General features: G+C 39.7%; 1 protein-coding gene across 7 annotated transcripts; it reads right to left on the bottom strand.

Annotated features, from left to right (window-relative positions):
• Positions 1–1,990: 1,990 nt before the first annotated feature.
• Positions 1,991–12,607, bottom strand: NMRK1 (nicotinamide riboside kinase 1). Of its 7 annotated transcripts, none has more exons than XM_027662964.1 (9): positions 12,425–12,602; positions 10,035–10,082; positions 9,533–9,623; positions 8,850–8,898; positions 7,340–7,502; positions 7,191–7,262; positions 6,130–6,239; positions 5,096–5,185; positions 1,994–2,666 (listed from the first exon to the last, which is right to left on the bottom strand). In XM_027662964.1, the coding sequence occupies exons 2-9, from the start codon at positions 10,061–10,063 to the stop codon at positions 2,587–2,589; spliced, it is 684 nt and encodes a 227-aa protein (XP_027518765.1). In that variant the 5' UTR covers positions 10,064–10,082; positions 12,425–12,602; the 3' UTR covers positions 1,994–2,586. The 7 variants fall into 7 exon arrangements, with proteins under 7 accessions (XP_027518763.1, XP_027518770.1, XP_027518765.1 ...); XM_027662963.1 differs by lacking the exon at positions 12,425–12,602 and adding an exon at positions 12,182–12,294; XM_027662967.1 differs by lacking the exon at positions 12,425–12,602 and adding an exon at positions 10,798–10,818.
• Between the last annotated feature and the right edge of the window lie 115 nt (positions 12,608–12,722).

A 12,722-nucleotide genomic window follows, 5' to 3' on the forward strand; every position in this document is an offset into this window, starting at 1 on the left:
GCATACTAACCTTCTCTCTGGAGAAATAGGAGCATCAGCCTCCTAACACTCTCACTTTACTCTCAGTGCTTTCCAGTATTCTTTACCCTCACACTGCTCCTACTCTCTTACAACTCCATTAACTGATGGGACACTGGATATCAGTGAACACTGGATGCTGTGTTCAGTGGCAGTGCCAGAGAGGAAGCACAGACATCATATTTAGTTTGATGGACAAAGGAGTCATTGTTCCCAAGGGCACATTACTGGCTTTGTTAATTAGGAAGCACCTTGTTTGTGATAAAACCAACATCTAAATCAATGTTACACAGCCTAAACAGAAATTCAGCTTTTAGACTTTGAAGGTTAGGGCAGGATCAATAACTCTGCAAGATAAAACATTTGTACTTGCTACATCAGTGTTTATGACTAGTACATTGTCATGTTCTCTCTGTTATTTTGACATGAGGAAATCCCCTAAATATCAAACTAGTCACATACTGACATTTCTGCACTCCTTTTACATAAGCCATTTGCCTTCTATAGAACAACACCACTTCTATTGCTACAGTGTTTCTGAACATATGCAAGACACTTAGCAAAGCTTTCTTTCAGCTGTGACAGCCTGAAATTGCTGCCAGCAGGAGGTGACAATACTAAAGAACCACAGGCTCCTATCATGCAGCTCTCCCCAGCCACTTCATAGCTAGCACAACCCTGGCAATCAAACTGCATTTGCCAAGGGCAAACTAGAGTTTTCCTGTACTACCTTTAAAGCAAAAGCATTCTGCCAACATGCCAACGTTGCAGGGAAGTTCTCTAAGTTTTTGTAAGGGCACTCGAAATATTTTTATCTCCCAAACAGAAGTTCATTCTCACTTCAGTGCCTGATAAATTTATGGAGAAGATTATTCTGGGAGGTATTGAAAAACACATGAAAGACAACATAGTCTTATCAAACCTGCGTTCCTTTTATGATAAGATAATCCACCCAGTTGATCAGGGGAAGCCAGTTGATGTAATCTTTTGGAAAGTAAAGCTTTCAATACTGTCTCTCACAGGATCCTTCTGGACAAAATATCCAGCCCACAGCTGGATAAACACATCATGTGGTGTGTGAGCAATTGGCTCACGAGTCAAGCACAGAGAGTAATAGTGACTGGGGTAACATCAGACTGCTGACCTGTCACTAGTGGGGTTCCACAGGGCTCCATCTCAGGCCCTGAGCTCTTCAACATCTTCATAAATGACTTGGACACAGAACTGGAAGGCATGCTAAGCAAATTTGCAGATGACACAAAATTGGGAGGAGCTGTTCACTCCCTGAAAGGCAGAGAGGCCCTGCAGAGAGACCTCAACAAATAAGAGGATTTGGCAATCACTGACCATATGAAGTTCAACAAGGGGAAGCGCTGGATTCTGCACATGGGATGGGGCAACCTTGGATGTTCTGGGGAATGAGATGCTGGAAAGCAGTGCCAAGGAAACGGACCTGGGGGTCCTGGTCAAAGGCATGCTTAATATGAGTCAGCAGTGCCCTGGCAGCCAAGAGGGCCAACCCTGTCCTAGGGGGCATCAGGCAAAACATAGGCAGCCCGTGCAACGGAGGGGATTGTCCCGCTCTGCTCTGCACTGGTGGGGCCTCACCTTGAATATTGTGGCAGTTTTGGGCACCACAATATAAGAAAGATATTAAACCATTAGAGAGTGTCCAAAGGAGGGCAGCAAAGCTGGTGAAGGGCCTTGAGGGGAAGTTGTATAAGGAGTGGCTGAGGTCTCTTGGTGTGTTCAGCCTGGAAAAGAGGAGACTGAGGGGAGGCCTCGTGGCAGTCTACAGCTTCCTTATGAGGGGAAGAGGAGGGGTGGGCTCTGATCTCTGTGGTCACCAGTGACTGGCCCCAAGGAATGGCCTGAAGTTGCATCAGGGGAGGTTTAGGTTGGATATTAGAAAAAAATTCTTCACCCAGAGGGTGGTTGGGTGCTGGAACAGTGGCCCCAGGGAAGTGGTCACAGCACTAAGCCTGACAAGATTCCAAGACGCACTTGGATGACACTCTCAGGCACATAGTGTGACTCCTGGGGTTGGACTCAATGATCGCATATTCTGTGACTATTTTTTCCCACAGAGTTGCTGTAGTAACTGGCAAGAGCACAGAATTTAGGTACACCAGGTGAGCCTGGTCATTTTCTACAATGGTATAGCCCTGCTTGCTTCTTTTACTATTTCTTATGGGTGAGGTATCAATGAATCTTCAAAATCTCCTTTGAACTTGCTGGTACTATCTGCCTCCTATGGCATTACAGCTTAGAAACTCAGTGTCTGCTGCATGAAATATCATCTTTATCTGTGTGAAATATCACCTTAATATAATTGGTCAATCTGTTTCAAATGAAGAAGTGCCGCCCAGACTAGTATTTGTACCATTTGGTGAATACTAATTCTGCATCCATTTGACTCACAGCTTTCAAGATTTTGTAAACCCCTTTCCCCCTCAGTCTTCCCCTTTCCACAGTGAAGGGTCCCAGGATTTTCAGTCTCTCCTCACAAAGCAGCTTCTTCATTTCCTTGATCAGCTGCCCTTCTTTTAACTCCACAATGGAGTCCCTCTAAATATAGAAACTGCAACTGCCCAGCACTGAAAATCTGGGTCCACCAGTCTTACACAGGAGCAAAGGAGCACCACCTGCTTTTTTTGCAAAAAAAAAAAAAAAAAATTTGATGGGACTCCAAAATGTGGTATGGTTACAGAAGAATTGTGAAAGCTCTCTGCCCTGAGCTCTTATTACAAGCTGCTGAAGTACAAGTTCAGTGCCATGTGCTCATCTATCACTTTTGCCTAGGGGAGGATCTCACACAACTGAACTCCTTGCCACTGCACCAATGTTGGACTACTTCAGAAAGCTTCATATGATCCGCAAACTTGGGTGATACCATTGTTCATTACTTCCTCTGAATAAGCATGCCAGAGCAGCTAGATGTGGAAGACTGCTCTGGTGGGTAGGACACCACTCTGGAGCAGCAGAAGACTGCAAGGAGGAAGGAGTGGCAGAGACAATACCCCATGAGCAGACCACAACCCCCATTCCCCATCCCCCTGCACTGCTGGGAGAGAGGAAGTAGAGAACTCATGAGGGAAGTCAAGCCCAGGAAGTAGGGAGGGGCAGGGGGAAGGTGTTTTAAGATTTGTTCATATTTCTTATTATCCTACTCTGATTTGATTGGCAATAAAATAAAATATTTTCCCCAAGCCAAATCTGTTGTGCCTGTGCCTGTGATTGCTGAGCAATCTTCCTGTCCTTATCCTGACTCATGAGCTATTAATTGTATTTTTTTCCCTTGTCTAGTTGAGGAAAGGAAGCAATAGAGCAGCTTAGGGAGCACCTGGTGGCTAGCCAAGGACAGCCCCACACGACCATCCAGGTCTTAGCTAAGCTCTCCTAGTTATATCCTTTCCAAAGGGAAATAAAAATAAAAATACAGTTTAAAGTTAGACAGTCCATCACAGCATATGAGCAAATCCAACATGAAATATTTTTAGTACAAAATAATAATAATAATAATAATAAATTATATTTGGAATCACTTTGTCTTAAACACACCTAAACACAGCTCTAACCTGATAACACCTTTTTCTTATATATTGACTCAATACTGTTACAATAAAGCATTACATTTTAATCACTGATCAGTTCAGCTGTCATATAGTAACATAGTCCATCCCTTGCTTTTCATGTCTGTAGCTTTATTTTTATTCCAGCTGATAAAAATGTAAGATATTGTATAGCAAATATGAGTTAAGAAATTACTCAGCAACAACATATAACCCAACTACCCAATTTCCTAATTTACCTAAATGTATGTACACAAATTCTATAACAAAGCTTTCATATTTGTTTAGCATATCTGCTTTCTGAACATTTTAATTATTTCAGTTTCAACCTGAGCTATGAGTACTAATGTGAATTCCTTCTTCCTTCCTCCCCCCTGAAACATGCATTTATTGTCTAGTAGTCTGTGCCATCCCAATCATCAATCTGCACAATATATGCATTATATTTTGTTAATGATGCATCTGCATTCTCTACGACATCATATTCCCCCATCTTTTTCCAATAATCTGACTTCTCTTCAGGTTTGTTTTAATATTTTTAATACCCATTCCCAACTGCCCCAAACAATACACAACATAGAAATTGCTTTGCAAACACCAGAGAGGTATTTAGCAAGTCTAAGTTCAGCTATGATGTATACCATTACTGAAAAGGCAGCATAACAACTTAATCACTCTTAAGTTACACAGTTAGTTCTTCTAACCATGTATATATCAGTGATTATAAGCTCCTAAAAATATTAGAGGCAATCACTGTCATTCCTATATGATCATTTCAAACTGCAAACATCCATGTTCAAGTATGCTTATTAATCCAACAGAACTGCATCTTTATAGTTTAGTTATGTAGATAAAAATCTTTATGTTCTTTAAAATGTACCCAATCAATGAGATTTAAAGCCAAAGCATGACTGATTAAAGGAATTCTAAAGAATGCACTGTTGATCCTACTAAACAGTATCTGAGACTTACAGAGTTAATAGTTACTACAAAAACACTTGTGTTGTATGAACTAGCATTATGGTCGTGCACATAACATTTGCTCAGTTGGGTGGCTTGCCAAATATGACAGTCTTGGGGTTTTCAATTCGTATCAAATGGAACCCAGGCTTTCTACATTATCATGCTGTGACCTGCTGATCTAAAATAAATAAAAAGTACACATTTAACTTGTAGTGTTTTCAAGTGACATCCCTGTACATTAGAAACTAATACTATCAACACATTTGTTTTCATTGATGTTTTACCCCATATTCCTTCTGTTCCCCCTATCTTATTGTTATTTTATCATTAGGTAATTGTGGATTCAACTGTTATTTTAGAACATCCCATTTCAAGGAACTCAATTATAATTTAGATTGACTCGGAGTAATGGGCAAACATGGGACTGTAATACATAAAGAGATATAATATATACAATCCTTGTAGTATTTTCACATAAAAGGTTAGCTTCTTGTTAACATGGAATGGGATATGCAGACTCAATTTCCAGTAGCATTACTTACTTTCTTCCCTCAGCTTGTTTAATTCCTGCATTATATCACTATACAAATAGGATAAAAGCTCCTCTTGGGATTTTGTTCCATCCAAATAAACTGAGGAAGATGAAAGAAAAAGTTTTCATGAGTTTTGTGCCAGCTATCTGTAATACTAATTGTCAAAGTCTTCAGGATTCCTATAGATGCCATCAGAAAAGATGAAAAAATAAAAACCAAGAACAGCATCTCCCCTTTTCTTTTTTCACAAATTCATTTTACATGTTAAAAAATAACATAATGGAAAAGTATTCTAATTAATAATTCATGTGGAATTTTTTGTGGTATAGAAGTCTCCACAAGGGTAATAGTAATAATGTTAGGACAGCAGACCAATGGGGTAATTCAGCAGAAAGGTTTCTGTGCAGTGGAAGACTTCAGGTTCCTCAGCATCAGTGTTTGAACAAGTCAGGGAACAGCACAGTTCCATTCTCACTCCACAGTGAGAAGCAGTGTGTGGATGAAGCAGCCACCCAGCTTCCCTTCCCTCTAGTCCCCCCTCCAGAAGGAGGCAGTCCAAAAGCTGAACATGACACAAGCTCATGGCAGTGCCCTACCAGCTGGACCAGCTTTGATACTTCTCATGCAAAACTGGTGACTACACTATGTATAGTCAGCATCTAGAAAGTATCTTCAGTTTATTACAGGACTTCAATCAGGATATCAATTTGGTTCTGAAGAATTCTGCCACTGCATCAGCTGTCATCTCAGAAGCTTCCTATTTACACATACATGTGTTGTCTTAACAAGCTATCTTGTTAAGTGGACTTATTTAGTGATTAGAACATTTCTATTTTTTACTGTCATAATTTTCATTATTAAAAAGCAAAAACAAAACTCCAATAGACTTGCAATATAAACCAACAAAACAGTCAAAATCTACTAAGTGCTACAAAAACATCTCAGGAAAATTTTGTTCCATTTATAAAACCCCACATCTCAATGAAAACTGCACAAGTGCCACACTTAAGCATTTTATAAGTTTAAAATTAAGGATACCATACCAATTTGCATACTTGCATTCTCTTCCAATTCATTTTTATATTTCAGATACATAGGCCACACGTGTCCATCGAAGTACCCCGGTGTATCTGCTGGCTCATAGACTCTGGTGCTACACAAAAATATATCTGCTTTTCCATACAAGTTTTACATCTTCCCCTACTGTCAGCTGGTTTAATAACACCTTTTATTCAAAATAAAAAAATAAGGGCTGGCAGTTTACGTAACTGTTGGAACAAAGGAGGCTCCTTTGTTTTAATTCAATCTGTGATACAAATTTTTGCTATCTTACCTATTTCTGCCTATCAAACCACATTTAAGAAGATAAGGTAAAAGGTTGGGGTTTTTTAATTTTAAAAGGTGTTACATATAAATTACGCTGTATTGAAACTGTTACAAAAAATGCTGGTTTTCTTTTTATTAGGTATATAGATTTCTCAAGCTTTAAATTACTGGTTTTTGAGTCTAGTCACTTCCATTCTGGACACTAAACTCCTTTAAAGGTGAGTCTAGTGAGAAAACAAAGCCAGCTGAATAGAGAATTTTTTCACTCAGCCAGTAGATTTTCTGACTTCATGCACATGTATTGCTCCAAACATAGAGTACTGCTCCTAATTTGGAGACAAGTCAGACACTGGCTCAATAATCTAAATCAGAAACACAGTACAACTTGTGTCTAAACAAACCATACAGTAAAACCACACATGAACATCATTATTTATCGTCATGTAACCGTATTCAACCAAGAATAAGACTGCTTTGTATTTTTTTAATTGCTTCTCGTTTTAAACATGGTTTAACTCAAATACACAACCAGTAATCAAAATAGTTTATCAGGACAAAAAATTCTCTTTTTAGTGTTTGTAAAGCATTTGTAAAGCATTTAGTGTTTGTAAAGCACTTTGATATCCCTGTGCTCTAAAATAAAAACCAAACCAAACAAATCTAAAACAGATGACAGATGCTTACATTTGGCAAGCACCAAAGAAAAGCTAGTACAAAAGGACTGCTACAGTTCAGGGGGTACAGTGATCCTCGTTAAACAACAACTGAATAATCTTACCTCCTTCTCCTTTTGCACTCTTCATAAGGAAGGGTCAAAAAATATCTTCTGTTCCAAAGTTCATTAAGTGGCCTAAGATAACAACATATTTAGTTCCCTCCTCCATTTTAGGGCAGTTTTAATACACCAGGTTACATATTACTGCTTACTCATAATTGTAAAGCAGAAAGCCTTCAACAATCAAAATATAAACATTTTTCTGATTGTCACATGCACTCTGTGGCTCTTCTGTCACAACCCCTGAGCTTGTTGGGCTTTTTTTCCAATTGCGAATCTTTGTCACCATTTCATCCATATAGAGGGCATCAAGTGCTAGATGAAAACAGAAAGATAGACATCCCTTAAACACAGAGAATAAAAGAAAAAAAAAGAGCCCTTAAGGACCCTTCAGTTAATCAGTAAGAATCAAATAATCCATATATAAGTTTAAAGGAAGTTCAGTTCATGCATATTAGTAGTCCTAAGTTGGCAGTTGATGATTTTCTGAAACCAAAGCTTGCACGAGGACTGGGGTATTTCTGCTGGCTGTAGTTTCTCTGAACTTCATGGCACCCAAAATTGTGTGAACTCACTTCACAGCTTTTTGCTTCATAACAGAAACTGCAGGGACTGTTCTCTTCCACAAAACTTGTAAAAACTTACTTACCCGGAGACCTCCACCCTTGTGTCATTTGTCATAGATGGATTGGATGCTCAACATTTTTTATTTCAGGTTTTTATGAGGTTCAGGTATATGGAAGGTGGGCACAAGTGGATTTAAAGGAGCACAGCACACAAAGAAAAATAGCACAATATAACACCTGGTTTTGTCTGTAGATACACAAGAATATATTAAGTACTGAAACATAAAAGCAAACACATTTTCAAAAAGCTTTTAAGAGCAGCATTAAATCTCGATATTTGAGCCAGAATGTCCAATTTATCTCTCCAGTTCCACATTCCACTTTCATGAAGCCTACAAGTTGAGCCAAAGACTGCATAGCTCATAAGCATCATTTTTCAGATACAATTGAAGGGTCTGACCAATGTCTTGGGTAATGTATTTTGTGATCACCAAGAATTTAGCCACTAAGCAACCGTTCACAACTAAATATAACCTGAATCAAAGCACTGGCCTAAAGTGGATCTGGATCTACAAGTTTATAAGACTAAATTGACACATTGAACCAGCATTAATCGTGAACTTAAAACCATTTGTTCTTTATGTGAGATCTGAAATGAAATAAAGGTGTCAGGTTAAGACGCCATTTTTGACTGAGTTGGAAAACTCAGTAGTGATATCCCATGAGTTCCTTGGCAAAGTGAAAAAAAAATCCATTACATAGAAAGTGATGAGGTTAAACTTACGCCAGTGCTGCAAGCTAAGACTTAACTGAACCATACCATTTGCTACTGCACCAGATACAAGTGAAGAAGCAGAGGAAAAGATTAAAAAGAGAAAAGGAAAGATTAAGCACTAGACTGAGCTATTTACTAGTTAAGCAAGTTTTCTCAGTGAGCTGAAGGAAACTGAGCAAAGGAGTTCTCTGAAACAACCTTTTGTTTAGTGCCTTGCTTAGAGGGGAAGAAAGGCAGGGGATGTAGGGGAAGAAGTGTTGGAAGCTCAGCACAACAGAATTTCAGTACAATGTTCAAAAGCAATGCATCAAAGTTACTGACCATCATACAGCTTAAATCCACGTTCATCTGTTTCTACTTCAGACTCCGGCTGAAGGGGAAAAAAATTGAATTTTTTCAAGGCTGCTTTTATGATCACTGTCACAGATATATACACTTCACTAATAAACACAGGATTATACACTTTTTTACCCCAATTAATATAATTTATCTTCACCATTAAACTGCTGTATACAACTGTTAAAATACAAAAACTTTATTTAATCCAGAACAACAGATACTCCAAAACATATGACTTAAGTTCATTAGAGCTTTACTTAAGAAATAAGAGCTCCTTCATCCTCCTTAACAAAGACCTCCAACATCAACACACAAGCTGCTTTTCTGCTTTGATTTTGGAGACAAAGAACTACTTACTGCTTAACACAGAACTACTAAATTCATTAGCACAAGGGATCTTGAAAAATGCATCCAACATACATGCACTCCTTATTTTAAAAGGGTAGCAAAGAAGACAGTAAGCTTCTTTTTTCCGAGTTTACTCAGTGGTTTGGCCACTGAGACTTCAATTACCCCAGTAATTGAAATTTTATTTCTCCTTCTCATGAAGTTAACATTATTTTAAGCAGCATCAATTTTAAAAGCTCATCAAGAGAACTGAAAAAAGAAGAAATTATACTAAAATCTACTCAAGCCTTATCAGATCTTTCCATCAACACTGTTACCTTAAAGAAGTCATCTTGAGAGATTATATCACAGTTGGGAAGCATTTTCTTAAGCTTTTCTGCTAGCGTTGTTTTCCCCCCATTTGTTACGCTGTTAGAAAACATCGTAAAAACTTAATTGAGACAAAAATCAATCTTTTAAACATACACACACATACATTTCTATATTGTTATATGCAAAGAAACAATACAACCCCCTCCCCAAAAGTTTATTCACATTAAATACTCTCTACCTATAGAAATTTTTTCGCATGTTCCAACAGCTTTCAGACAGTAAATCTAGCAGTGCCAAGAAAGAGGCTAGAGACACCTGTACCTGAGACCTCCAACAGAGACAGAACAATTTGTTAAGAATTACATGCTTTAAAATCATACAATTATATATTGTATTTGTAATCCAATTTCAAAAACATTTATATTCAGAAATAGAAATTATATCACTTCATTCTGGAAGGAAGACCAGTCTTAAGCTGTAGAGGAAATTTAATTTTGTCATACTTACCCTCCAAGGCCAATAACCAATACTTTCATATTCAGCTCTTCCTTTTTTCTGTCAAGAACAGAAGACAGTGAAAAACTCTTAACTCAGCAACAAAGAAGGCAGCTGTCATATTAAGAAATACCAATTATAGAGAAGATTTATTTTCTGTCCTTTTGTCAATTATTTTTCTTTTTGCAAAGCTACAGTCAGAATCTCAACCTTTTGTTCTAATGCTACCAAAAAAACTGCAATTTATATGCCACATTGTAAATTTAAATTTACTTTACCTTTCACCGTATTTTAATCATTTGGAAAGAACTTTGAGAGACCCAGTTCTAAAAATATTAATATCATCCAAGTTCTTAAAGAAAAGCACAATCACTAGCTCAAGGACTAACAGTATAAAAAAGACTAGGCAAACAGAGGCTGTGGTGGTAAAACAAAGTCATTAAAAAAGAAACAAGTGACATCCTGAGAAGAAAGATGTTTTTAAAAGTTCATGAAGAGTTATAACAAAGAGTATCTTCAAAGATTCTTCTATGAATCTAGTCTCAGCAGTGTAATATTCAATGTATAATTCACCACTCCCTTTTTGTGGGGACGAGCAGCACAGACCACACACAGACTCTTCCTCTTGTACAGATTATTCTGAAGGCATTAAAACTAGTGTAAAGGCTGTTTAAGCCATCCTAGCTGACTTAGCACTGAAAAGGACTAGGTAGCACTTGATTTTCTCCAGAAAAGATCAGAGTGAAACTACAAAGGTTAATTTAGCCATCCATACCCCCATTGCTGCCAAGAAACCAACCCCGAGGCTCTGGCTGGCTGAACACCTTCAGTGGTCAGTGCTGCCAGAAGACACAATCCTGTCTTGCCCCGACTTCTTCCCCTGAACTTTCTTCTGGAACAGGTGTTTGCAGAGTTCTTAGAGAACTATACTGGAAAAGGACCGCAGCTGAAAAACAGTTCTGTAAAGAGTGTGGGGAAGAATGTTTGTTTTCAACTGAACAAATTCCCTCTAGTACACCATCCAGTTTCCCATGTCTGCAAAGGTATGACGTAGCAGGACAGGTTGTTCTCTTGGCAGCAACAGGGCTGCTTGTCTTGGCAGCAGCACTAGTCTATGGTTCATCAAACCAGCTTAACATTTGTTAGACATTGCTTTCCATGAGCACACATCAATTTATAACTGTTTAACCACAGGCAAACACCCTTTTTTTCAACTGCTCTGTCTTCCTAGGTCACACTTAAGGAGGTAAGGCCTATGACACCTAAGACCTGAAGGGATGGAGCAGGCAAAACTGTCTCACCGACGCCAACAAAGAAGTACCTGTACTACACTAGAAAAAAGACTGTTACAGGGCATCAGTACGAAAGTAAAACCACACTATTTCTGTGAAAAGTAAGTTTTAGGCATATACGGAGTCTGAAATAATAACATCCTTTTGCATTTGGTGCAATGACTGGATGTTCAACTGTTTCACAGGTCTGTGATGTGATCTTGGCATGCTTCTTTTTTATGTATTATTATGTTGAAAAAAACCCAATAACAAAAGACATACCGACTAGTCAAGCCATCACCCATATGATAGCAACTGCCTTGTAATGGTGCTGCACTTCTACCTGCATTGGCAAGTTTTTTTAAGTTAGTACACATGGGTTTTCTCAGCATATTGTAATTCTCAAGTTCAAAGACGATTGCATGATTATGGTATTAGCTATGAGTGCAAAGAGTGCAAACAGATGATCTGTTCTCAGGAAGTGATGATACTCAGACCACAAAAACCAAAACAAAAATGCTCTTTTCTAAAAATCATCAGTAAGGTTTGTGTTGCAGAGGATTACCCTTTGTCCCACAAAGGATGCTATGTAACAAACTAAAAAATAACTGGACACACGTGTTGAGCTTTGGACTTTAATTTATGTCATTGTCCATATGTAAATTAATCCCAGTCTAAGGCAAAAAACACTAGCACAAAAAAACCCATCAGCTCCTCTGACCTCTGAGTAATGTATAACACAAATTGCAAAGGCAAGTTTTTAATCAATGCCGCAACACAGACACCCTACACCACTTTATCTGGGCTCAGTTTAGCATCATTAAATAGAACTAAAACCCATGACAACGCTAGCACAGCATTGCCGTCACCCCATTTTTAAGAGAATACCGGGTCAAAACTCGCGGGCACGGGGACTGCAGCGTGCTTCCTCCTAGGCACCACCAGAGCCGGACAGGGAGCGTCTCTCCCGGGCATCAAGCCCACACACCGGGATGGGCGGAGGGGCCCGGGGGTCCGCGCGCCGGTCGCCGCAGACGGCCGCACCTCTCCCAGCAGCTGCAACACTTCAGTCTCTGGGGTTCGCACTTAACTTTAACCACGCTGGGAGGGTGTCCAGAGCGGAGAGCCCACCTCTTACGTCCTATTACGGAGCTGCCCAAGGCGCGCGTACATCCGAGAAGGGGCGGCCCTGCGCGCACCGCGCTCCAGCCACACGCCGGGGGTAGGGATCGGGATGAGGATGAGGATCAGGCCCCCCGCAGACGCCGGACGGGACACCTCAAGCCTCCCCGCCCCACCCCTGCCGTGTGCCCCTTGGCCCGCCTCCTCAGCGGAGGGGAGGGGCGGGGCCTCACCCTCAGCGCGCGTGCCGATTGGTTGCGTCCCACCCGGGGCTGGTGACGCGCCTGCGGCCGCGGGGGCGGAGCGA

The sequence above is a fragment of the Corapipo altera genome, unplaced genomic scaffold (genome assembly GCF_003945725.1).
Source record: "Corapipo altera isolate COAL_440 unplaced genomic scaffold, ASM394572v1 61167, whole genome shotgun sequence".
Classification (NCBI taxonomy): Eukaryota; Metazoa; Chordata; class Aves; order Passeriformes; family Pipridae; genus Corapipo; species Corapipo altera.